The 27,435-nt window shown below is 36.7% G+C and overlaps 4 protein-coding genes across 4 annotated transcripts in view; 3 read left to right on the top strand and 1 right to left on the bottom strand.

The window, feature by feature from the left end:
* The window catches only part of LOC123682208, a 307,886-nt gene that overhangs the window by 225,523 nt on the left and 54,928 nt on the right, over positions 1-27,435 (bottom strand). The window contains exon 2 of the mRNA XM_045620723.1: positions 3,024-3,622. Coding sequence (XP_045476679.1) covers positions 3,024-3,297 — 274 coding nt within the window. The 5' untranslated portion in view covers positions 3,298-3,622. The remainder of the gene's footprint in view (positions 1-3,023; positions 3,623-27,435) is intronic.
* On the top strand, positions 21,884-22,990 carry LOC123682217. Its single transcript, XM_045620739.1, has 3 exons — positions 21,884-22,017; positions 22,176-22,295; positions 22,636-22,990. Exons 1-3 carry the CDS (start codon positions 21,945-21,947, stop codon positions 22,773-22,775), a joined length of 333 nt encoding a protein of 110 aa, XP_045476695.1. The 5' UTR covers positions 21,884-21,944; the 3' UTR covers positions 22,776-22,990.
* LOC123682215 lies at positions 24,530-25,725 on the top strand. The gene is made up of 3 exons (XM_045620737.1): positions 24,530-24,724; positions 24,933-25,052; positions 25,367-25,725. The coding sequence occupies exons 1-3, from the start codon at positions 24,652-24,654 to the stop codon at positions 25,504-25,506; spliced, it is 333 nt and encodes a 110-aa protein (XP_045476693.1). The 5' UTR covers positions 24,530-24,651; the 3' UTR covers positions 25,507-25,725.
* LOC123682216 lies at positions 26,174-27,406 on the top strand. The gene is made up of 3 exons (XM_045620738.1): positions 26,174-26,442; positions 26,670-26,789; positions 27,070-27,406. Exons 1-3 carry the CDS (start codon positions 26,370-26,372, stop codon positions 27,207-27,209), a joined length of 333 nt encoding a protein of 110 aa, XP_045476694.1. The 5' UTR covers positions 26,174-26,369; the 3' UTR covers positions 27,210-27,406.

The raw sequence follows: 27,435 nt of genomic DNA on the forward strand, positions 1-27,435 counted from the left end.
CTTTATAAACAATTATTCAGATGAAACCATTGAGTAATACTCTCGCTAAGAATTTCCAGTGGAAAATGTTCAGCTAAATAGTAAAACAACGAATTAAGTATATTCAGATTGAATCAAACAAAAAAGATCGAATTGAAAACAATTTCTCAAAAGAGTTGTTATAATTCGAAATAATTTTGATGGAAAATAGCCGTTATAAATGAAAACATTAAACCAAATCAAGTAGGCAACACATATGACGATTTGCTGACTTTCATTGCAGGATTTTCGAATTCTTTGTGGTTCATTAGGTGCGATTAAAATTCTTGGAAATTATTCAAAGTAATAGAAAGTTAAGTTTACAGGTAGATAGTTTTTTGTTGAATATAAAATTCATTTGAATTAATCTGCTAATCAGCTATATTGCATTCATTCTAATGGCTTGAGAATCCGATGAATTAACTCCATAATACAAAAGTAAAATAAACAAATAATAATAACAATACACATACAATCTCGGTAACTTAAAAATTCTTAGATGCTAAACGTACCTGTCTTGATCTAACAAATTTTGTTATTTTTTCGGTTTATATTTGTTATTCAAGCTTTTCAAAAAAAACACGTTATTTAGAAAGCGTAAACTACTACCAATAAACTATATACTAAGAAACTATGTAAAACAAAATTCTATACCGATATCACAATGTTTTGTCTGTTGCATACATAATTTATTGCCTCATGTCTTTTCACAAGACAATTCTCAAATGTACTATTTTAATCGAACAAGAGTTTACATAACACAAAAATTGAAATGAAATATTTGGAGGTAACTTTTGAAATTCCATCAAAATCCCTATCAGTTTTTTATCGTATATTCATCCTAACTTTTTACTCAGTACAAACATCCCAGAGAAAGCATATAAATAACATACTTTCATTATATGTTCGTTGGCGCGAATCTTGTTGGTTATTGTGCCTGGCGTAGCTGTCCCAATGTCAGACACTTTAAGGCCAACAAGAGACTACAGTCAACTCTTTTGGGTTATAACAGTTTTTTTTTTGTCATCTACTATTTTTGTCCAACTGCCCACTTTTTTCCTAACTCCCTTCTGAATATGATGATAATTTCAACTTCCCACAATTTTTCCAAAGAAATAAAAAATATGTTTGCCGCCACACCGCTACATCGTCTAGTTTTCACATCTCACTAGGTAGATAAAAAATAAATTATTCCATTATTATTATTATTATTAAATACCTCCAATATTGCTCCTGATAAATATTTGAATTTTGATTCATAGTCTCATTTTACTTGGAGTTGAATTAGTAAAATATATATGTCCTTGTTTCTATTGGCGAAAAACTCGAAAAACCAATTTATGTAGACCTCTATTCCCTCTATTCTCTATTGAGGCCAAATTTGCACCCACAAGCGCGTTGGCCATAGATAGGAACAATTGGTAGTCACTTAGGGCCAGGTCAGGACTATAAATTGAATGCAAAAGATCTTCCCATTTGAGCTCCTGGAGCTTCTGGTGCATCATCAAAGATGTGTGCGGCTTGGTGTTCTCCTGATAAAACATGATTACCCTCTTATTGACCAATGCTGGCTGCTTCTGTTCATCGCCAGCTTCAAACAGACGAATTGTTCATAGTAAAGGGTAGAATTGAGCGTTTGACCATAGGGAATCAGCTCATAGCAGAGTATTACCTACTAATCCCATCAAACACACAGCAATACCTTCTTGGCTGTCATTTCTGGTTTGTTCAATGTCTAGGCTGCTTCTTTAGCTTTCAACCACGACATCTGTCACTTGACATTGACGTACTTGGAAACAACACGTCACATCAGCTGTAGCGAGGGAAAGACATCGTTGCAACGCTACTCCAGAAGCACCAAAAGGTCTCTTTTCCAACAAGCTTCTTCTCTACAAGTCCACTATTCATCTGGTCATGACTGACGTAGAGATACGTAGCAGAGTTCCATCTGGACAAACTTCAAGCTGTGCAGAATACGATACTCAGACGAGCTGTAAATGCACCATGGTATATGAAGATCTGCAAATATCATTCCTAGACGACCAATTCAGTTTAAGTGTGAAGACTTTCAACAAAGCAAAAAATCACGCAAACTCTTGGCTTGCAACTATGATGAAAAAGCCAAATATCAACTGCGACAGATATTATACAGGGTGGCCATTTGAAAACGAAACAGACGAGATTACAGACGAAATAAAGTTTTTCGATAGAAATTCTCGGACAGGTCGATTTCTGTTTCGAGGGGGACAACTTAAGATGTAGGTTACGAACGCATAGCGCTTCAACCCTTGCTACTACAACCCTCACCCCCAAATTTTGAATAGGGAAGATGGGGTGAGTGATACCTCATTTGAAAGGTATTTTTATACTGATTTCAGCACAGTAATTGTTTTTTCATTTCATGCATTAGTTCTCGAAATATTCTTAACTAAGTATTTGAAATTAAGTGGTGTTTTCATGACACTTGTAGTGTTTTGTGAAAAATCGACATTTTGAGCTTCAAAACAACCATGACTGTGGCTTCCTTCCTAACTAACTAACGCATGAATATTTCGAGAACTAATGCATAAAATGAAAAAACAATTACTGTGCTGAAATCAGTATAAAAATACCTTTAAATTGAGGTATCACTCACCCCATCTTCCCTATTCAAAAATTGGGGGTGGGGGTTGTAGCAGCAAGGGTTGAAGCGCTATGCGTCCGTAACCTACATCTTAAGTTGTCCCCCTCGAAACAGAAATCGACCTGTCCGAGCATTTCTATCCAAAAACTTTATTTCGTCTGTAATCTCGTCTGTTTCGTTTTCAAATGGCCACCCTGTATATAAAATTAGTAATTACAAAAATACTTGTTATTGGCATATTGCCAACTACTAGAGCAGAACTCAACACCTCACCAGAGGTGAACAACACTGAGACTAAGCAGTGAAAAGCTAACAGCCTAACTGCAAGAGAGATTGAAGTTCACAGTTCAAAATTGAATTATTTCAAATATATTCTACTCACGGTTTGTAAAACAGAAGGTCCACAATCCAGATATCGTGAATTTGGACAGATATTCTCTTTCCCCAGTACCATTGTAGGCCGGATTGTTCATCTTCTCTTCCGTGTGCAACCATTGGTTAGTCACCATGCTCAAAAACACCACGAGCACCGACACTGTTGCCACAAGCGGCGTCAGCACCCACAAAAACGACAACGTCGCTTCAATAGGAGCACGCACTTTCAGGTTCTCATCATCTATTGAGATGTTACTGCTTCTCGATATATCCCTTCTCATCTTTTATATCATTCCCGAACTCTTTCGATCACCGTATTTCGTTGTATTTCATCTGGTCCTGTTTAAAATGAAGCGCGACGTTGCCGCGCTGAATGGAAAATAACGAATCCATCGGAATTATTAAGTCAATTGATCGAATACAGAGTTATGAGTCGAGTGAATTCGAAATGAATTCATTTAAGCCGAAATTCGAATTTCGCGAAATTTTTTTCGTTTTCGTTCTATCCGGTTGGTCCCACTGCATGGCTGATGGTGATGGGTGGACTGAATTAGTCCGTTGTAGCTTTCATTTTGCTCGGTTACTCAGTTACTCGTCGAGTTAGACCTGAAACGGAAAATAAATTGAATATTGTTCGTTACAATTCGAATATAAATGTGTGTAATCATTTCAGGTAATTCCATCAACAAGGCAAATGTCATGAAATTCATGGCGGTTGTTCACAACAGGAATACCAACCAACGGAATGGATATGAACTCACATCGATGCTGGTTATTTCTGAAATTAGCTATTATGAAAGAATTTAGGTTCAAGGTTTGTGCAGTTAATTATATTTCCACGAATTTTGAGCCATTTTAGGAAATACAACAACATTTATGTGAAAAAGTGCTGAAATATTGGGTTAACAGAATGCAATGCCTACAGTGAAGTCGTGGTGATAAAAAAAATGACGTTATTTTCTATACCTTATAGCATAACCTTTCAAATACTTAGGCGTACAACTTTGCTTCCGCCATTTTTTTCCGAAATTCAAGGCTTTATTGTAAAAACTGGTTATACATTTATGATTCTAAGTATTGTTCATCGCTGACCACTACTTTCTCTCATCTTTCGGGCAGCGTAAGAATCTCGCGTTGACAAAACTGGTCATCTGTTGAAGCGATCCACGAATCAATCCAATTTTTTACTTCTTTGAAAGACCGGCAGTGCTGGTCAGTCAGGCCGCGTGCCATTGATCGAAACAAGTGATAGTCCAAAGGAGCGACGTCTGGAGAATACGGAGAGTGGGGTAGGTTTCCCATTTCAACGTTTCCAAGTATGTCTTGACTACTTTCGCAACATTGGATCGAGCATTGTCATGCCGTAAAATCACTTTATCATGTCTCTTTGTATTGCGGTCGTTCATCTTTCAATGCTCGGCTCAAACGCATAAATTGCGTTAGATAACGATCGTCTGTGATTGTTCCAGTCGGTTTTAACAACTCATAATACACTACGCCGAGCTGGTCCCACCAAATACTGATCATGACCTTGGAATCGTGAAAATTCGGTTTGGGCTTCAACGTGGAAGCATGACCGGGATATCCCCATTATTTTTTGCGCTTGGAATGATCAAAATGAACCCGTTTTTCGTCTCCAGTCACAACGCGATGCAGAAATCCCTTCCGTCTCTGCCTTGCAAGCAGCTGCTCACAATAAAACAAATACCATTCAATATATCTCGGCTTCAACTCGTACGGCACCCAATTTCCTTGTTTCTTAATCATTCCCATGACTTTCAGGCGTTTTGAAATGGCTTGTTGCGTCACTCCCAATGATCCTGCCAATTCATGTTGCATTTGACACGACTCTTGATCAAGTAATACATCCAATTCTGCATCTTTGAAAAGCTTAACTCTTATACACCGCCATGCTGTTCTTCGTCGTCAAAAGCACCGTTCTTGAAGCGTTGAAACCGCTCTCGACACGTTCTTTCACTAAAAGTGATCTAACCATAGATATTTGAGAGCAATCGATGAGCCTCAGCCGCAGATTTCTCTATAATAATGCTGAAAATTAAAACTTCCCGTGAATGTCGAGAATGTGGCTATGTTTAATCGAAAATAACTTAATGATACAGACACAAATCGATTTATATTTCGATGGCGTTTTGTTTACAAATATCTGAACTAATTGTATGACATCTACGATCTATTTGTTTCGATTACCACTTACCGCTACAGCCATCTATTGCCAAACGGCGAAAGAAAAGTTGTACACCTAATAAAATAAAAATTGTGTCTCACTGAATGGACTAGTTTAGTGATGTTGATAATACTATATTTGACACGATAGAATTAAAATATAGAGCAAAACTGATAAATCAGTGAAAAAATTTTGAAAATCCATCAATAAATGACTGAGAAATAGATTATTTAAATTTACGTATTTTAGCGCGGAACGTCTTTGGTCTGTGACGTCACGGCTCTTGCCTGTGATCGCTACACCATAAATTACGTTTAAATACTTAGCCGCGCCAAGGCTCTCGCGCCGTTTGTAGTTTGCTTCATCATGATTCAACGATGATTTATTTAAAAAACGTTTCATAAACAGTTTGTAGTTGAGTACTGGTTGTTGTCTATCAATGGCAAAACATATTTATGTGAGGAGTAAAAAGTAAGAAGAGAAAAAAGTAAATTATATGTATGTATATAGTAAGTTATTTCAGCCATCGTAACGAACAAAACACGACACGAACGGCACAAGTGATTGTACACCAATGAATTCGTGAGCACTCTGCGAATACCAGTCGTCTAGTGTGTGACGTCACGCCACTTACACGTACTATGAAATTATTCTTCCAAGCGCAACTTCAAAGTCCCATAACTTTTTCATTTCTAGAGATATTTCAATGATTCTTCCACATTTTGGTTTCATTTCACTTAAATTTTTAGAATTAATCCTTAACAAAAAAATGAGAACTAGTCCCAATGCTTTTTTTCATTTCGAAATTGTGTCATCGCTATTGGCAACCCCATCATAACAAGATCAAGGTATCCTAACATGCAACAATGGAGAGGAAGATATTCGATACTTTGATTCATCATTTCGACAAAATACTAGGGACAAACTCTCCAGCAAAGAGTGAAACAGATAAAATTGCACACTTATCTATCTGATTCTCGCAATTTTCCAAGGATTCGAAATTACCTCAGTAGTAACATTAGGATTCATAAAGTTGGATAATAGAAGTCCCTGATGGCACATTACCGGGAATAAAATTGGAGAGCAATAATAGATTTTCATTTGCAGTGGACGACTTGAATGCAAAGAAGAAAGACGATCCGGCTAGAATTTTCGCAATTCTTGAAGTGTCGTGAGATTAGATGGAAACTGCAGGCCGTTTGGAGTTTCTTCGATTGACTCTTAGAGGGAAATGGATTTTTCTGGGTACCTGAGATAGTGAAATTCGTAAAAGGAAATTCCCTAGTGTGAAATAACCATAATTTCAAAGGACAAGTAGTTCTAATCCCATATTGATATTATACTAACTGACAAAGAAACTGCAACACCCAGAAGGAGCTGTTTAAATATTATTATTTTTTTGGTGAAACATAGATAGTATAGCAAGGAGTCGATGATTGAAATTTGGAGAAAAAAACGGAGGGTTTACATTCCTTTTTAATAAATTTGTTAATAATGTGTTTATCCACCGCGATTATCTATACACTCCCCAACACGTCTCGGTGTTGATGCAATAAGATGATTTATTTCTTCTTAAGGGATACTATCCCAAGCAACCTGTACTTCATGTGTCAGAGCCGCAAAATTCCTTGGGAGCTGGGGTAAATTTCCAAGTCATTCACCCATGATATCCCTAACATGCTCTATGGGTGAAAGATCGGTGGATATAGACGGCCATGGGTCGCTTCGAAAAAGTTTTAAATATCTCTGGCAACATGAGGTCGGGCATTATCTTGGTGAAATATTGAATTCTCGAGCCGGTTAAGGTGAGGGAGAACATATGGCTCCACTATTTCTTGAAGGTAACGCTGCGATGTCATGTTATCTCGAATAAAGACTAAAGGTAACCTACTTGCAAGAGCAATAGCACCCCATACCATAACGCCTACTATCCGGTGTATATGACGCTCAACATCAAACTGAGGTTCCAGTCTTTCTCCCTGACCTCCTCTAACCCTTCTTCGGCCATCAGGTACACCCAAGGAGAATCGAGGTTCATCAGAAAAAACGACCTGATGCCTTTCCACATTCCAATTTCGACGTTCTCTGCAGCACTATAATCGTTGCCGGCGATGCTCAACCGTCAGAGGAAACACAAGATGGGGACGATAATGCTGCAGTCCAAAAGACCTTATCCGGGAGTAAACCGTTCGGACAGTTACAGGATGGCCTTGTTCTTCTAACCACTCATCAGCAAAAGATCGAGTTGTCGCAAATCGGTCTCTAATGGCAATAAGTCTTAGACGTCGATCTTGAACTTCATTTGTGCCCCTTTGACGTCCGGTGCCTACTCTTTTTCGATTTAGGGCATTATCAAACCACGCTTGACAACATCTGATAACAGTAATTAGATTTTTGTTCGTACAGTTAGCGATTTCTCGAAATGACAACCCCGCCTCCCGTCGACCAATAATAGACCTCTTTCAAATTCACTTAGCTGGTGATAAATTCCTCCTTGAACAGCTGGTTTGTTGTAAAATTGAAGAAACTTGAAAAAACCGACTACAATATTTAAGTAACAAAAATTGTTCACATGAAAAAACAATTTTTTTCCAAATTCAATCATTAACTCCTTGCCGTACTATGTTTTACCAAAAAAAAAATTCAAATTTAAACAGCTCCTCCTGGAAGTTGCAGTTTCTTTGTCAGTTAGTATATGAGAGTACTTTGATCTTTCCTAGTAGAACTTTTTACTATATATTCAATTAATGTCATAGAGGTCAGTTATATCTCATATGCAACATTGCAGTAAAGCATAAAAGAAAGAAAGAGGTAAAAGCATCATATGAAATACCTCGAAACGAAATACATATTTTCCGATGAGTAGAAATTCCATATAAATTCATAATATTCGTTTCAAAGAATTCGTTCGATATCGAGTTTGCAAACAAATGTTTCATTCATGCTGGTGAATCTTTTCAATTAACTTGATTAACTCCATCTTCAAAGCTTTGTTATCATAATTCTTCGAATGTTGCTATAACAGCGAAACTTTCAATGAAGCTACGAGTTACAATCAAATGAACTCATATATTCATATCTCTTTGCTATGTCACATCGAAAATATGGGGAGTTATCATGAGCACAGAATAGTCTAAATGGTATCTGGACCCTTTGTCTACTTTGAAGGCAGCTTTTGGGAACTTTTGAAATGGAAATGTGTTACGTACAAAGGGTCTATGCAACTATGTTCAGTTGGCACAGTTATTGGATTTAAAAGGTGGAATGAAAGTGTATTTTTATCATTTGCATAAACTATCAAAGACGCGTGAGAATTTATCTTTTTTTTTTTGTTGATAAAACTAAGTTTCTGCTCGTGCTGAGTATAATTCTATTCAGTATTGATATATTTCTATCAGGGATGAGATTTCCATGAGCTCGATCTGTTGAATACAATGCAGAATTAACCGTGATGCCTTTCAAGTTGATGCTAATGCATTGCTATCTACAGGGTTGGGAATACATTTTCCGATATTTCTGGAAAATACGCAGAAGCAATCATGGGTCACTGATATAAATACACCATACCTGCTACAAATATTTCTGAATTGACTTGAAACAACTACAGTGACGGACAAATTGGTACTGTATATCTCAACTGAAGCACCCATCGGTAATTTTCTGATTCTCAGTGTCGTTCGTTCGAAAAACCGCGAGATATTTCTGAATAGATGCGCAAAACCGAAAATGGACATCCAAACTGTTGAAACTAGTTCTAAATTTGATCAGGAATCAGTATCACAACTACCAGCTTGTAACTGTCAATTTCAACAGAAGAACCCATCAAAAATTTCTTAAATCACAGTGGCATTCATTCGGAAAATCGATAGATATTTCTGAAGAGATGCGCAGAACCAAAAATGGACATCTAAACTGGTAAAACTAGTTATGAATTGATTCGAAACAACTACAGCATCTACTAGATTGTAACTGTCTATTTCAACTGAAGCACACATCGATAATTTCCAGATTCACAGTGGCGTTCGTTCGATAAACCGCGAGATATTTCTGAATAGATGCGCAAAACCGAAAGAGGACATCCAAACTGCTGCAACTAGTTCCAGATTCGATCAGGAATCAGTATCGCAACTACCAGCTTGTAACTGTCAATTTCAACTAGAACACCCATCGATAATTTCCCGATTCACAGTGGCGTTCGTCCGGAAAATCGACCAGACACTTCCAAACAGATGCGCTAGAGATGGGACGCCACAAGAGCGAAATAACTTCCAGAAAACGTGCGACATAGATTTTCAGCGGACGTGAATGCATCCGTATCTTCCAGGCTGCCATTGTGTGATCGATAATTTGTCGGAAGTCTGAGCCTTTAGACGCGAACCGGGCGACGGACATCTAATCTTCTGAAACTAGTTCTGAATTGATTTATAACAACAACAGCAACTACCAGATCGTTACTGTATATTTCAACTGGAGCACCAATCCATACTTTTCTGATTCACCGTGGCATTCTTTCGGAAAATCGACAGATATATCTGAAAAAATGCGCAGAACCAAACTTAGACCTCTTATGTGGAAAAAAATTTGTTTTGAATTGAATTAAAACATCTACAGCAACCACCAGATTGTTATTATCTATTTCAATTGAGAACTCATGTATAATTTCCTGATTCCCAGTGGCATTCGTCCGGAAAATCCACAGATATTTCTGAAGAAATGCGCAGAAACAAAAATGGACATAAAACTAATTATATTAGGTCTGAATAGATATAAAACAACTACAGCGACTACCAGATTGTTACTGTCTATTTCAACTGAAGCAACCATCGGTATTTTCCTGTATCACAGTGGCATTCGTCCGGAAAATCGGCTGATATTTCTGAAGAGATGCGCACAACCAAAAATGGACATCTAATCAACTAAAACTAGTTGAATTGATACAGAACAGCTACAGCAACAACTACATTGTTACTGTCTATTTCAACTGAAGTAACAATCGATAATTTCTCGATTCACAGTGGCGTTCGTTCGAAAAACCACAAGATATTTCTGGCTAGATGCGCAAAACCGAAAATGGACATCCAAACTGCTAAAACTAGTTCTAAATTTGATCAGGAATCAGTATAGTAACTACCAGCTTGTAACTGTCAATTTCAACTAGAACACCTATCGATAATTTCCCGAATCACAGTGGCGTCCGTCCGGAAAATTGACCAGACACTTCCAAACAGATGCGCTAGAGATGGGACGCCTCAAGAGCGAAATAACTTCCAGAAAACGTGCGACATAGATTTTCAACGGACGTGAATGCATCCGTATCTTCCGAGCTACCATTGTGTGATCGATAATTTATTGGCAGTCTGAGTCTTGAGACGCGAAACGGGCGACGAACATCTAATCTTCTAAAACTATTATAGTTCTGAATTGATTTGAAACAACAACAGCAACTTCCAGATTGTTACTGTATATTTCAACTGAAGCACCAATCTATACTTTTCTGATTCTCTGTGGCATTCGTTCAGAAAGTCGACAGATATATCTGAAGAAATGCGCAGAACTTAACGTGGACACCTAATCTGGTAAAACTTGTTTTGAATTAATTTAAAACAACTACTGTAACTAGCAGATTGTTAATAACTATTTCAACTGAAGCACCCATCCATAATTTCCTGAATCCCAGTGGCATTCGTCCGGGAAACCACAAATATTTCTGAAGAAATGCGCAGAAACAAATATGGACATCTGAATTAATTATACTAGTTCCCAATAGATATAAAATAACTACAGCGACTACCAGATTGCTACTATCTATTTCAACAGAAGCAACCATTGATATTTTCCTGTAACACAGTGGCATTCGTCCAGAAAATCGACAGATATTTCTGAAGAGATGCTCACAACCAAAAATGGACATCTAATCAACTAAAACTAGTTCTAATTGATATAAAACAACTACAGCATCTACAAGATTGTTATTGTCTATTTCAACTGAAGTAACAATCGATAATTTCCTGATTCACAGTGGCGTTCGTTCGAAAAACCACAAGATATTTATTAATAGATGCGCAAAACCGAAAATGGACATCCAAACTACTAAAACTAGTTCTAAATTCGATCAGGAATCAGTATCGCAACTACCAGCATGTAACTGTCAATTTCAACTAGAACACCCATCGATAATTTCCCGATTCACAGTGGCGTCCGTCCGGAAAATCGACCAGACACTTCCAAACTGATGCTCTAGAGATGGGACGCCTCAAAAGCGGAATAACTTCCAGAAAACGTGCGACATAGATTTCAGCGGACGTGAATGCATTCGTATCTTCGGAGCTACCATTGTGTGATCGATAATTGGTTGGCAGTCTGAGCCTTGAGATGCGAATCGGTCGACGGACATCTAATCTTCTGAAACTAGTTCTGAATTGATTTAAAACAACAACAGCAACTACCAGGGTGTTACTGTATATTTCAACTGAAGCACCAAACCATACTTTTCTGATTCACCGTGGCATTCGTTCTGAAAATCGACAGATATATCTGAAGAAATGCGCAGAACCAAACGTCGACATCTAATCTGGTAAGACTTGTTTTGAATTAATTTAAAACAACTACAGCAACTACCAGATTGTTAATATCTATTTCAACTGAAGCACCCATTCATAATTTCCTCAATCCCAGTGGCATTCGTCCGGAAAATCAACAGATATTTCTGAAGAAATGCGCACAACCAAAATTGGACATCTAATCAACTAAAACTAGTTTTGAATTGATATAAAACAACTACAGCATCTACTAGATTGTTACTTTCTATTTCAACTGAAGTTACCATCGATAATTTTCTGATTTACAGTGGCGTTCGTTCGAGAAACCGCGAGATATTTCTGAATAGATGCGCAAAACCGAAAATGGACATAAAAACTACTAAAACTAGTTCTGAATTCGATCAGGAATCAGTATCGCAACTACCAGCATGTAACTGTCAATTTCAACCGAATTACCCATCGATAATTTCCCGATTCACAGTGGCGTTCGTCCGGAAAATCGACCAGACACTTCCAAACAGATGCGCTAGAGATGGGACGCCTCAAGAGCGGAATAACTTCCAGAAAACGTGCGACATAGATTTTCAGCGGACGTGAATGCATCCGTATCTTTCGGGCTACCATTGTGTGATCGATAATTTGTCGGAAGTCTGAGCCTTGAGACGCGAACCGATCGACGGACATCTAATCTTCTGAAACTAGTTCTGAATTGATTTAAAACAACAACAGCAACTAGCAAGTTGTTACTGTATAGTTCAACTGGAGCAACAATCCATACTTTTCTGATTCACCGTGGCATTCGTTCGGAAAATAGACAGATATATCTGAAGAAATGCGCAGAACCAAACGTGGACATCAAATCTGGTAAGACTTGTTTTGAATTAATGTAAAACAACTACAGCAACTACCAGATTGTTAATATCTATTTCAACTGAAGCACCCATTTATAATTTCCTGAACCCCAGTGGCATTCGTCCGGAAAATCCACAAATATTTCTGAAGAAATGCGCAGAAACAAATATGGATATCTGAATTAATTATACTAGTTCCCAATAGATATAAAACAACTACAGCGATTACAGATTGTTACTATATATTTCAGCAGAAGCAACCATCGATATTTTTCTGTATCACAGTGGCATTCGTCCGAAAAATCGACTGATATTTCTGAAGAGATGCGCACAACCAAAAATGGACATCTAATCAACTGAAACTAGTTCTGAATTGATATAAAACAACTACAACATCTACTAGATTGCTACTGTTTATTTCAACTGAAGTAACCATCGATAATTTCCTAATTCACAGTGGCGTTCGTTCGAAAAACCATAAAGATATTTCTGAATAGATGCGCAAAACCGAAAATGGACATCCAAACTACCAAAACTAGTTCTATATTCGATCAGGAATCAGTATCGCAACAACCAGCTTGTAACTGTCAATTTCAACCAGAACACCCATCGATAATTTCCCGATTCACAGTGGCGTTCGTCCGGAAAATCGACCAGACACTACCAGACAGATGCGCTAGAGATGGGACGCCACAAGAGCGGAATAACTTCCAGAAAACGTGCGACATAGATTTTCAGCGGACGTGAATGCATCCGTATCTTCCGAGCTACCATTGTGTGATCGATAATTTGTCGGCAGTCTGAGCCTTGAGACGCGAACCCGGCGACGGACATCTCATCTTCTGAAACTAGTTTTAAATTGATTTAAAACAACAACAGCAACTACCAGATTGTTTCTGTGTATTTCAACTGAAGCACCAATCCATACTTTTCTGATTCATCATGGCATTCGTTCAGAAAATCGACAGATATATCTGAAGAAATGCGCAGAACCTAACGTGGACCATTTAATCTGGAAAAATTTGTTTTGAAATAAATTAAACATCTACAGCAACTACCAGATTGTTAATATCTATTTCAACTGAAGCACCCATCCATAATTTCCTGAACCCCAGTGGCATTCGTCTGGAAAATCCACAAATATTTCTGAAGAAATGCGCAGAAACAAATATGGATTTCTGAATTAATTATACTAGTTCCCAATTGATATAAAACAACTACAGCGATTACAGATTGTTACTATCCATTTCAGCAGAAGCAACCATCGATATTTTTTTGTATCACAGTGGCATTCGTCCGAAAAATCGACTGATATTTCTGAAGAGATGCGCACAACCAAAAATGGACATCTAATCAACTGAAACTAGTTCTGAATTGATATAAAACAACTACAGCATCCACTAGATTGTTACTGTCTATTTTAACTGAAGTAACCATCGATAATTTCCTGATTCACAGTGGCGTTCGTTCGAAAATCCGCGAGATATTTCTGGCTAGATGCGCAAAACCAAAAATAGACATCCAAACTGCTGAAACTAGTTCTAAATGCGATCAGGAATCAGTATCGCAACTACCAGCATGTAACTGTCAATTTCAACCGAATTACCCATCGATAATTTCCCGATTCACAGTGGCGTTCGTCCGGAAAATCGACCAGACACTTCCAAACAGATGCGCTAGAGATGGGACGCCTCAAGAGCGGAATAACTTCCAGAAAACGTGCGACATAGATTTTCAAAAGACGTGAATGCATTCGTATCTTCCGAGCTACCATTGTGTGATCGATAATTTGTCGGCAGTCTGAGTCCTGGGCGAAGGATTTTAAAATTACTGGATCGCGTCGAGTCACGTTCGAGATTTTAACTCTTCTGAATGGTCCGACCGTCTTCGAGGCCGGCCTGAATGGTTTATTGTACGATTCCTTATTGTGCTCGTCTAGACCAGGTCTTGAGCAAACTGTGGTTTAGGGCCGAGCCACTGGATTCCTTTATGATGCCAACAAATTAATCCGGGGAAAGCGTCGTGAAATAGGACCTTTGGACTGTCGTTCCAGCCGTTTTTCTTCGTTTTTCCGGGGCAGGATTACCTCCGCGTTTTGGATGAATAGTGTACTAAGGCTGCGTTTACGGCGATGCAGTTTCGTTGTGTGGGATTAGAGCTTTACGTTAGAGGAGCGCGCAAACTTCATCACGTGGGTGGTTTATTATAAAGAAATGAGGTTTGGAAGTAATAAGACTTTATTGTATTTTTTTTTAATTTGAGTGAAGATTCGAGGAGGGGTCAAGAGGTTGTCATCGCTTGTTTATCTGTCTAATCGTATATTCTGTTAGAACTGCCATTGAGAATTTGGCGCTAGAGTTTACTAGGTGTTCCTGAATTGGAGATACAAAAATAAATTACAAATTTCTTGAATAATAAAAAAAAAAGTTCCAAAAACATGGGCCCGCGAATGCTTTTTTCAAAGATAAAGGTTTTTTCTTGTAGTCCTGCTTTTTGTGATGATTATACCAGCTTATTGAATATTCATTAATCTTTGCTACAGATTGAGTGGATAACTAACAAAACTTATAGTGGATGTATTCATCAGAGCTCACTTACTAGATCTTCAGAATAATTTGGATTTTCGAAAAATTTTGTCGAATTTTCCATACCTTAGGATCTTAGAGAATTAAAAAAAAAATAAAAGTTCCTTCTTGGGAATTTAGTATCTTTAAATTGATCAAGAGAATGCTTGCAGTTGGGCGATCAGTATATTATTTCAGAAATTATAGGTAAAAATCTGAAATTTTCGAGAAAAAAATTGATAATATTCCCGAGGCTGCAACTTCTTTTGGACGTAAGCTACGCCCTTGAAACCTCAGTATGTTTTAGATCGGAACTTGATGTTTGAAAAAGTTTTCATTTGAGGGATGTGTGACGAATAGTTCAGGAGATATAACGATTTTTGGAGGGAAATTCAATTTTTTCTCAAATTTCGAGTTCAAATTCCCTCAAAACCGTGAGCTCTACGAAGAATCAGTGAGCAGTGCCGGAATTAACGATCTCTGATTGGCCAAATTCCGATCTCACCTAAATTTTTTGGCAAAAATTTTCCTAAAATATTCCATACCTAACCCTTAGAAAATTGAAAGAAAATAAAAGTTCTTCCGTAGGCATTAATGTATCATTTTATTGATTGATTCGACTATGTTGAACACGAAAATGCTTAGAGTTGGGCGATCAGTATATTATTTCAGAAATTATAGGTAAAAATCTGAAAAATTTCCATAAAATTTTCCATACACAAGTCTCATGTTTCCATATAGATTACATAAGGAATATCGATCGATACCGCATGATGGCTTCACTTATTGAGCACAGGTGATGGCAAAAATCAAAATTGCACTCCATTATCTGGTAAGCTCCAAACCACCCCTTGCAGGCATACGTTCATACATTCATTCATCGTAATTTACGTCATGCTTTTCTCATGAATATTGCAAACATAAATCCATATGTATTATTCCTTGATCAACACGAGGCAAATTGGCTGGGCTAATACGTCTAGTTGTAATAGTTTACTTTACTGGATTATATGCGTACATGATGTTTCGTCTTTCAATAGAGCACAGCTTTTAGCTTAATGGATCAACAGCAAATCCAATAGTTTGCCATTGATTGTCAATTCTGCATTGACTAGTTGTAATGCATAAAATATAAACACTAGAACCCATATATCATCGATCAGATAACTATAGATAATGGTAATGAATAATAGAGATATTAAATGAAAGTTTCGATGTAAATAGAAGCTTTGTGATACTGATATACTTCTCTCATTCCAGCTGTCAACGTCAATGACGTCAATTTGAATGAGAAACAGAATGACACGTCGGCAACATCGTGAATTGATAGTAACAGCAAGACGAGCAAGTATCCCCAGATTTGGGCAAGCAAGTTCAAGCAGTAACATGAAGTAACAAGTGGTATGACGGCATGCCATTTCTTAAACAAATTATCCACTGTTGAGGTGACTCGACAGGTAAAATCACAACGATCAAATTTGGAAAGATCGAAAGCCACTGAAGCTGCCAGTATAAATGAATCACATAGCCCTGGATTAGGTTCTAGAGAAAATAGCTCACAATAGTAATGATGACGACATCCTCTCCACCAAAATATGACCTTTAGACTAACTTTAGGACCTTCAGTTATCCCACCATGATTTTTTTAAATGTGGCAGTTGACTATGACGCATCTTGTATAACAGAATTATCATGAATCAACACTTTCTTACCAAGCGAGGATGTAGAAACAGTTGACTTCCTCTGGGCAAAGCGATCGGATGTGATGCCAACTATCTTTGATTTCGAAAAGCCCTTTGAAACAGTCGTTGAAGACCTTTTTAGTACAATAAATTTCGTAAATCATCTGGACAAAAAGTAATTCATATAGTATGTCAAAATCAGAGGGAGGCACAGGCATTGGGGTAAATGGGCCTAAACTGAGGATCTCTAGAGCTCTAGGAAGTGAGCCCTCTGACAAGGCTGCCAGGGATCCCTGCTGACTTGAGAGTGTCGTTATACCATAAAGCAATTGGCGAGAGGTATTAAAGTAACTCTTCTATAGGTACCAGGGCCTTGTGGTATCGAAGGAAATGAAAGAGAACTTGCGAAAAGAGCATCAAGGTTAACACCTGTTGGCCCTGGGCCTTTTTGTTAGCTTGGAAAAGACCAATATAACGCAGCGGTCCAACAATGAGAGTTGGATAGAATAACCCTCTGGAGAAACAGGTGTTTTCACCGACTCATAACATAAAGCTTTTGAAGCTCCCACGAGCTGAGCTTCGGGTGATGATGGGACTGCTGAGAGGCCACTGTCAGTACAAATAGCTTTTTAACCGCATTAGAAAGTCAGAGTATAAAATTTGCAGACTCTGTGGAATGGAGAAAGTTGAACAGCTGAATCTAGATTGGCCTAAGAACCACTTATATGGGAAAGTCAATCCTAGATACTCAAGAGGTAACAGCCAAGTGTCCTGAGGATATTGTCGGTTTCGTTAAGAGTATCCACGGTCTCTTTAAGTTTGTATGTTTGGATAGGGTTAAGAACAAAGATTCATCTGGTAGCAATTACCGGAAGACTTACTCAACGACCTCGATTCAAAATAAAATAAATCCTAAGCTTTTTCTGATTGTAAACGACTCAAAGAAACATAGATGAAGAGTAAATAACAGATGTGTACTGTACACCTTAATATTTTCGAAAATCCTTCCCTAGAAGACGAAATTAGGTCGAATCTGCTAGTATCAAGATCAGATCTGTATCCAGTGACAATCGTTTGGATACCTACGTCGAACATAAGTCAATTTCACATTCAATAGCTGCCAGTTTGGAGATAAGATTGTTTAGAGAATGGCCATCAATTCATCACGGTTGAACTGTTGGTTCGGGAATCTAGGATTAGTTGCCAGGTTTATCTATGTTTCGATCAAATTGCTTTCTGAACCCCTGTAGGAGCTACATTCATATGGTGTTTTGGGGTGGCTCATTAATGTATCATCATCATTTGACATGAATATATTAACATCTGTGAATATGAAGGATGTTACGCTAATCCTAAAAGCGGACAATTACCTGACTCTGTAGATTGAAATTAGACAAAAAAAATCCAATCAGACAATAACAGTGTCGCAAACACACAATTGATATGATTCAATAAAACTGTTTTGCAGCAACTATAACATGGCCAATCTGGGAAATTTCATACAAAACTGAAAGATGGAACTTTTATTTTGATGCAATAGAACAAGAGTTTAGACCATTTGGAAAAATGCTACAAACAAGACAACTACTGTGAGAAAGAATGAGGCAACATATAAAGGGTACAAAAAGGTTGAACAACACACAGAAAACAGGCCCTTGCTATTCATGTAAACACTGAAGGTCATCAATTCAACGTTGAGGGTGCCATAGATTTAAATAACGAACATATTTACGCTAGACGATTAATGAGTAAAATGATTCACATAAGGTCCAACAATATAGATGTTCAACATCTTAGTTTGGTCTCTAATAGCTTGATACTTAATGATAATAAAACTTGGGTGGAAAAAGCAGATTGTAATGTGGAGATGTATTTTATTTATTTGTTTGAATATATAGGGTGTTTTTTTTCGAGGTATATAACTTTAAGTTGGCATTACTGTTCAAGATGGCGATCGATTTAACAGCTGTCGCGACATTTATTCTCAGTTTGGTTTGGCAATTTATCATGAATAGACTCACGCCAGAACAACGCTTGCAAATAGTGCAAGTTTATTTCGAAAATAATGGTTCTGAGCAGAATACGTATCGCGCATGACGTCCATTTCATTTTGTTTAGCGATGAAGCGCACTTCTGGTTGAATGGCTACTTCAACAAACAAAACTGCCGCATTTGGAGTGAAGCTAATCTTCAAGTGTATGTCGAAACACCGTTACATCCAGAAAAACTGACTGTTTGGTGCGCTTTATGGGTTGGTGGAATCATTGGTCCGTACTTCTTCGAAAACGATGATGGCCAGAACGTTACAGTCTATGGTGATCGGTATAGAGCTATGATTACTAACTTTTTCATTCCTGAATTGAACAACCATGATGTCCAGGAGCTGTGGTTCCAACAAGGCGGCGCAACATGTCACACAGCTCGTCCCACAATCGATTTATTGAAAGACACGTTTGGTGACCACCTAATTTCACGCTTTGGACCTGTGAATTGGCCTCCAAGATCTTGTGATCTCACACCGCTAGACTACTTTCTGTGGGGCTATGTGAAGTCATTGGTCTATGCGGATAAGTCACAAACCCTTGACCATTTGGAAGACAACATTCGCCGTGTTATTGCCGATATACGGCCACAAATGTTGGAAAAAGTCATCGAAAATTGGACGTCCAGATTGGACTACATCCGAGCCAGCCGTGGTGGTCATATGCCTTGAAATCATATTTAAAATGTAATGCCACAAGATTATCTTGCGAATAAATGAAATTCATGTCAATCGAATAATCCATCGTTGTTTTATTGCAATTTAAAAATCTATAGCTCTAAAACAAACACCCTTTATTTTATTTAAATGAGAAATTACGGTCACATGAAGAAGAATAAAGAAAGAAAAAGGGGGAAAAATTGCAATATATACCGTAGAATATCAAAAATTCAATTCTGGATTGAGAGCTCTATTTTACAAATAATTAGCAGTCATAGAATATTTATTTTCATTCTGTTATTGCTAAAAACTCGAAGTGAAGATATATTATTCCTTCTTTCTGTACGACTTCTGAACTCCCTCAGTATATGTGAATACGACAAAAAAAACGCATCCTATTCCTTTAATATATTCCAAGTCGAGAAGTTCTCAAGTTTTTGGTTAGACGCAGTCGGAATACAGAATTCCAGAGAATATTTCACATTTCAATATCCTTTGATATGTGTAAATCCGAGCCTGTACAGGAAACACGTAGTCGTCTCAGCTTCCATATTATAATGGCGTGGAGAATAGATCTGACAGCTAGAGGAACCGTTTTACATGTCAGTTTCAGGGCTGTAATAGACCCACCAGTTATGCAAACTTTGTGATCTGCCCCACTCTCTCTATTGTAGTGGGTGGAGACGTTTTATTTGTATTTGGCCATCAGTTCTTTTCATTGAAAGGAATCCCTGGTGAGAACTTTAGATTCTTGGCAATTCACATTACGTCTTCAATCAAAGGGGGAATTTCGGTCTGTTCTGTAGTTTATAGACCTCTATAGTGAAACTTATACTTAGGCATTAACGTAAATGCGTCTCCTCAATGAGGGGGAGGCTATCAAATATGACAAAGAGTTTCAAAACAACTTACTTTCTGAAAGAGTATCTGGAGTGACTTTGGGTATTTAGTTACCCTTTTAGACACTCGATGATATACTGCTTTGCATGATCCAGCTTTCTGACTTACATAGGTATGAGTGGCCAACAGGTTAGGTTTGTTTCACAAGAATCAATGAAAGAAAATAAAGAGCTTTTGATATAATAATTCACAAAATTACTTAGACACATCGAATATGAACGTATGCACTAAGCAGTTGACCTCCATTGTGGTATTGAAGGAAATGAAAAAGCCGATGGACTTGCTCAAAGGGTGTCAAGGATGACACCAGTTGCTCCTGAGCCTTTTAGTGAGCTTGGAAAATACCAATACAAGGCAGTGGTGCAACAATGGGAGTGGGACAATAGAAGAACCTTCAAAGGAATACTCTGGGTCTTACTCAGGCAAAGAAATTTGTGGTGTTTTCACCAACCTATACCTAAAAGCTCCTGAAGCTACCACGAGCTGAGCTTCGGATAATGGTGGGACTGTTGACACGACTCTGTAGATGCAAATACCTTTTGTATCGCATGGGTAAGTCAAAAGATGAGTTCTGCAGGCTCTGTGGATAGCAGGTAGAAACAGCCGAACACATAGTGGGCAAATACCCGGAGCTGACTGGTCTAAAAATCACTCATATGGTCAGTTCTGGATACTCACGAGGTAATAGCCAAGTCTCTTCCCAGTAGGATGTTGTCGGTTTCCTCAACAGTATCGACGGTCTCTTTGGGTTTGTATGCATAGGTAGGATTAAGAACAAAATATCGATTTGGTCGCAGTTCCTGGTAGGCTAACAGTTCATCTCAAACTAAGCAACAATATATTGGTAGCAAAACCTTTTCTGAAGGAAGATTTGTCTTCGTCTTCGAAATAATCATAAAATATCTTTGTCATTAGGGCTGAACTTCTTTCATTGGAGCATTCTTTAGAGGTTTTTAAAAAGTCAGTAATCATTGGGAGCCAGATCTGTAGAATTAGCTGTATGATAAAGCAGTTAGAAGCGCAATTCGTCTCATTTGATCACGATTTTCATCGATTTGTGACAAGGATTTATTCCTTTTGCTTTTAAGGACGTGATTTCTTCACTCTTGGATTCAGTCGATCTTAAAACGATCACTTAACCTTCATATTAAGTTCCAGACTTAACTCTATTTTCCGAAATTTGGACCCTGGCGGTGCCATCTCTACGCCAAATCCTGAACTTATCAGGTGGCGTGCTAAAATCCTCTTCTCTGAAAGCTCTAATTACATTCAAAAATGATTAAAAAACATAATAATCTATCAAATGACAAACATTAGTTTGAGATAACGCAGATAATCACTTGTAAACCTAATTGAATCTGAAATCAATGAACTGAGCTATATTATCTCGACCTTCGTTACACACAAAAAGGATCAACAAAAACAACTTCACATCTTCTATGGCCGTCCAGTTAGTTATTCTTCAACTGTTCAGTTCACTACTACTAGTTTTCTTGTTTGGGGAGGATGATCAACATAAAAATTTTACTTCTCGTTGTTCTTGGTGTACTTCTGAGTTCAGTTGCAACAGCACCTTCAGGTATTTTTTATAATTCATACCTAAAAACAAACAGTTTCTCCAGTGATGTTCAACTTAAAATATTTTCTTTTGGTTATGTTTTACTTATTGCAATTAGACTCTCCATTTTCAAATGTTTTGGTTTTAATGCGAATATTTACTTTTTTTTTATTTTACAGAATATGCAACATGTTACGATAAAGTTTGCCCAGCATCAACTACAAGCTGTTCGAAACAACGTCTAACAACAGATGATAACAAATACCTTGACATTATTGTCATATGTTGGCATATTAAAGGTGACTTATTTCATTCTCACAAAATCCTTCAATAAGAAAGTTTCTAAAATGGAATATTCGAATCTTTGAATCAAATCGGTTCGAGAACATTATTGAAACATTCGTAACCTTCAAACTTGATGGTATGTTATTCGCTACATTAATTTGATTTGAAGATGAAGATTGAAAATTCAATTTTCATTTTCAATATAGCTTTATGTGGCTCAATACAACAAAACTATAAGTACCTAATGGATGTTGTTCAAGGAATGGCCAACCACTTCTTCTTGCAATTTATGTTAACTGTCCTTCATATGTTATTTTCAGCTATTTTATGACATTTAGCTTTTTTCCATTTCAGATGAAGTGCAAAGACATACAGACAGAATACTGAATCCTTTCGGCGGTCCTTTCGCAGATGGACAAATGTCTGCTTCATTTCATATAGCAAAAGGAGGAAAATTGGTACCCAAACTTGTCAGCGAAACAGAAAACAATTGAAGAAGAAATAGCATTCTGAAGATTTTAGTGTCTAATTCAATTGTTGAACATTGTTTACTTATTATGTATGTGTAATACTTATTCTATTTCTCATATACACTGAAAGAGGGCGTTGTGTGTTTTGCATCACGTCAATATTTCATGAGCATCTGATTTGTGATCGCAGTTTATAATTTAGTGTTATTTCAGCTAAATATATATCATTATTAATCGAATTTTTTAATCTCTTTATTTGAAGAAATTAAACCCAAAATATTCAACAATATTATCACTTCTCAATTCACATAATTAAAATTATGGTTATGTTAGAATTCTTTCTGTAGTTTATAGACCTCTATAGAGAAACTTATACTTAGGCATTAACGTAAATGCGTCTGCTCACTTGAGGGGGAGGGGGGCTATCGGATATGTCAAAGAGTTTCAAAACATCTTACTTTCTGAAAGAGTATCTGGAGTGACGTTGGGTGTTTAGTTACCCTTTTAGACACTCGATAATATACTGCTTTGCATGATCCAGCTTTTTGACTTACATAGGTATAAGTGGACAACAGGTTAGTTCTTTTTTCACAAGAATCAATGAAAGAAAATAAAGAGCTTTTGATATATTAATTCCCAAAATTACTTAGACACATCGAATATGAACGTATGCACTAAGCAGTTGACCTCCATTGTGGTATTGAAGGAAATAAAAAAGCCGATGGACTTGCACAAAGGGCGTCAAGGATGACACAGTTGCTCCTGAGCCTTTTAGTGAGCTTGGAAAATACCAATACAAGGCAGTGGTGCAACAATGGGAGTGGGACAATATAAAAACCTTCAAATTTCTCTCTGGGTCTTGCTCAGACAAAGAAATTTGTGGTGTTTTCACCAACCTATACAGTTGACAGGACTCTGTAGATGCAAATACCTTTTGTATCGCATGGGTAAGTCAATAGATGAGTTCTGCAGGCTCTGTGGAAAGCAGATAGAAACAGCCGAACATACCCGGAAATACCCGGAGCTGACTGGTCTAAAAATCACTCATATGGTCAGTTCTGGATACTCACAAGGTAATAGCCAAGTCTCTTTCCAGTAGGATGTTGTCGGTGTCCTCAACAGTATCGATGATCTCTTTGGGTTTGTATGCATAGGTGGGGTCAAGAACAAAATATCAATTTGGTCGCAGTTCCCGCTAAGCTAACAGTTTATCTCAAACTAAGCAACAATATATTGGTATCAAAACCCTTTCTGAAGGAAGATTTGTCTTCGTCTTCGAAATAATCATAAAATATGACGTTAGGGCTGAATTTCTTTCATTGGAGCATTCTTTAGAGGTCTTCAAAAATCCAGTTATCACTGGAAGCTAGATCTGGAGAATGAGCTGGGTGATGAAGCAGTTTGAAGAGCAATTCGTCTTATTTGATCATGATTTTCATCAATTTGTGACAAGTATTCTTTTCTTTTGCTTTTAAGGACGTGATTTCTTCGCTTCTGGATACAGTCGATCCAATAACGATCACTTAACCTCCAATATTCAGTTCCAGACTTAACTCTATTTTCCGAAATTTTGATCCTGACGGTGCCATCTCTACGGCAGATCCTGAACTTATCAGGTGACGTGGTGAAATCCTTTTTCTCTGATAGCTCTAATTACATTTAAAAATAATTAAAAAACATAATAATCCATTAAATGACAAACATTAGTTTGAGATAACGGTGATTATCACTTCTAAACCTAATTGCATCTGAAATCAATGAACTGAGCTATATAATCTCGACCTTCGTTACACACAAAAAGGATCAGCAAAAACAACTTCACGACTTCTATGGCCATCTAGTTGGTTATTCTTCCTTCAACTTTTCAGTTCACTACAACTAGATTTCTTGTTTGGGGAAGATGTTCAATATGAAAATTTTACTTCTCGCTGTTCTTGGTGTACTTCTGAGTTCAGTTGCATCAGCACCTTCAGGTATTTTTCATAATTCATATCTAAAAAACTATGAATGACGAACAATTCTAAAGTATTTAATTTTGCTAACAAATAGTTTCTCCAGTGATGTCCAACTTAAAATATTTCCTTTTGGTTATGTTATCCTCTATTTATTGAAATTAGACTCTCCATCTTCAAGTATTTTGGTTTTAATGCGAATAGGTATTTACTTTTCTTTATTTTACAGAATATCCAACATGTTACGATAAAGTTTGCCCACCATCAACTACAGGCTGTTCGAAACAACGTCTAACAACAGATGATAACAAATACCTCGACACAATTGTCATATGTTGGCATAAAAAAGGTGACTTATTTTAATCAACAAAATGAAGTTTACGAATGTTTCAATGAAGTACTCGAACCGACTTCATTGAAACATTCGTAACCTTCAAACTTGATGGTATGTTATTCGTTACATCAATTTCATTTGAAGATTAAAATTTAAAATTCAATTTTCATTTTCACTATAGCTTTATGTGGCTCAATACAACAAAACTATAAGTACCTAATAGATGTCGTTCGAGAAGTGGCCAACTTCTTCTTCTTGCAATTTATGTTTAGTGTCCTTCATATGTTACCTTTAGATATTTTATGACATTGAGCTTTTTTCCGTTTCAGATGAAGTTCAAAAACATACGGACAGAATACTGAATCCCTATGGTGGTCCTGTTGAAGATTTTGAAACGTCTGCTTCATTTAAAATAGGAAAAGGAGGAATATGGATACCCGAATTTGTCAACGCAACGATATACAATTGAGGAAGAAATAGCATTCTGAAGTTTTTAGTGTCTAATTCAATATTCTGTTGAACATTGTTTAATTATTATGTATGTGTTATACTTTTTCTATTTCTCATATACTCTGAAAGAGGGCGTTGTGTGTTTTGCATCACGTCAATATTCTATGAGCATCTGATTTGTGATCGCAGTTCATAATTTAGTGTTATTTCAGCTAAATATATATAATTATTAATCGAATTTTTTAATCTCTTTATTTGAAGAAATTATACCCAAATTATTCAACAATATTATCACTTCTCAAAGTACATAATTGAAATTGTGGTTATGTTAGAATTCTTTCATTTCTTTTTCAAAAGTCATAATATTCAATCCATATTTTTATCACCGAAAAGAGTAGAAAAGCAGCTCAAACTATATTAGTCATTATTAAAAAAAAAATGCTAAAATTCAACACAGTTAGGTGTTTTTTCTATAAAATCAGTATTTTTCATTATCAGTGTGATAACTGATGAGCCATTGATTATTTTCTTTCGAAACTCTCAAATTTTATACTGTTCATTTTCGGAATTCATGTTTGGAATCATCATTAGTATTTCGGAGGAAAAATGTTCAGCAGATATGATTAAATTTTCCATATACAACAATATTATGCATATAAAACCACGTTCATCGTACAAAACAACAAATGAGTGAAATTCAACAAATGATAAATAATAGATAAACCATAATTTATTGAATCAGTGAACAGGACAACATGACCTCGATCTCGGATCATTTAATAAAAATAAAAAATGTTATCATTTAATTTTTAGAGTGTCACTTTTCATCAGTTATTGTTCAACTCTTCACTTTACTAGGACGAGAAAATTTATTTGTTAAAAATGTTCGACAAAAAATGTTTATTTCTTGTTGTTTTGGTTGCATTTATAAGTTTGGTTGTTACTGCACCTTCAGGTATTTTTCAATCATTTTCCCGAATATCGATTGTTTCGAAGGGTCTTATACATATAAGTTATATATTTGTTTATTTTGGAGTTGTGTTTGTTTTTACTATAATGCCGATGTAATTTTTATCTATCTATTTTTTTTCTCATCGAAATTTTCATTTCATTCTTCTACTTATCTTATGGATTTTCTTTTGAATTCAATTCATTCTGAGTGTTATCATTATTTTTTTTCAGGGGGTGCATTTTGTTTCGGTCAAAGATGTCCTCCAACAACTACAGGATGTATGAAACATCGTGAATCTACAAAAGATTTGAAATCCTTGGAAGTCACAATTCTGTGTTGGCGCAACAAAGGTGAACATAAGATCATTTGAATTTTAAATATTTTCGAGTTTTTTTTATAACATTGAGGTTCGAAACAGTACTTATGAAATATACCCTAGTTTGAGACGCACCTGAATGGAATTTTCAAAATTATACACTATGTTGCCAGTATGACAATTTCAAATCGTTGGAAAATTCTATATATTTCAATAGATGTTTAGTGATGATTAGCGATATCGAGTCTGCAGAAAAGTGTAACTTTTTATAAAAGTTCAGGGTATTTTATGTATATGTTTTTTTTATTTTCCAGAGATACTTGAAAACCATACGAGCCTAATACCAAATCCTTTTGAAAGCTTTTGGGCTGATACCGAATCCGATGCTACTTTCACGATAGGAAAAGACGGAAAATTGATTCCAAAATTGGTCAGTGATAACAACAGTAATTGAAACACATCTTGAAAACAACCCCTAGTTATTCCCAATTCTCAGTTCGTGAGCAATGTGTTATGATATAAAACAATCACAATTTTTATTTTGTGTGAATTATTGAATTTTAAATTTGTTCTTGAATATATATTTTTTTATTTTTCTTATTATTGGATGCAGTGAGAACGTGTGTTGGAATAAATATGTTCTGAAGCGTTTTTGAATGCATTTCATTACTCCTTATCCA

Source organism: Harmonia axyridis, chromosome 6 (assembly GCF_914767665.1).
Source record: "Harmonia axyridis chromosome 6, icHarAxyr1.1, whole genome shotgun sequence".
Taxonomy (NCBI): domain Eukaryota; kingdom Metazoa; phylum Arthropoda; class Insecta; order Coleoptera; family Coccinellidae; genus Harmonia; species Harmonia axyridis.

What these genes read in the sequence shown, in the direction of transcription:
- LOC123682215 (XM_045620737.1), top strand. Translation starts at nt 24,652, where the DNA reads ATGTTCAATATGAAAATTTTACTTCTCGCTGTTCTTGGTGTACTTCTG. An exon ending in AGTTGCATCAGCACCTTCAG is followed by an intron (nt 24,725 to 24,932) that starts GTATTTTTCATA and finishes TTTATTTTACAG; the next exon opens with AATATCCAACATGTTACGAT. An exon ending in CATATGTTGGCATAAAAAAG is followed by an intron (nt 25,053 to 25,366) that starts GTGACTTATTTT and finishes TTTCCGTTTCAG; the next exon opens with ATGAAGTTCAAAAACATACG.
- LOC123682216 (XM_045620738.1), top strand. Translation starts at nt 26,370, where the DNA reads ATGTTCGACAAAAAATGTTTATTTCTTGTTGTTTTGGTTGCATTTATA. An exon ending in GGTTGTTACTGCACCTTCAG is followed by an intron (nt 26,443 to 26,669) that starts GTATTTTTCAAT and finishes ATTTTTTTTCAG; the next exon opens with GGGGTGCATTTTGTTTCGGT. An exon ending in TCTGTGTTGGCGCAACAAAG is followed by an intron (nt 26,790 to 27,069) that starts GTGAACATAAGA and finishes TTTATTTTCCAG; the next exon opens with AGATACTTGAAAACCATACG.
- LOC123682217 (XM_045620739.1), top strand. Translation starts at nt 21,945, where the DNA reads ATGATCAACATAAAAATTTTACTTCTCGTTGTTCTTGGTGTACTTCTG. An exon ending in AGTTGCAACAGCACCTTCAG is followed by an intron (nt 22,018 to 22,175) that starts GTATTTTTTATA and finishes TTTATTTTACAG; the next exon opens with AATATGCAACATGTTACGAT. An exon ending in CATATGTTGGCATATTAAAG is followed by an intron (nt 22,296 to 22,635) that starts GTGACTTATTTC and finishes TTTCCATTTCAG; the next exon opens with ATGAAGTGCAAAGACATACA.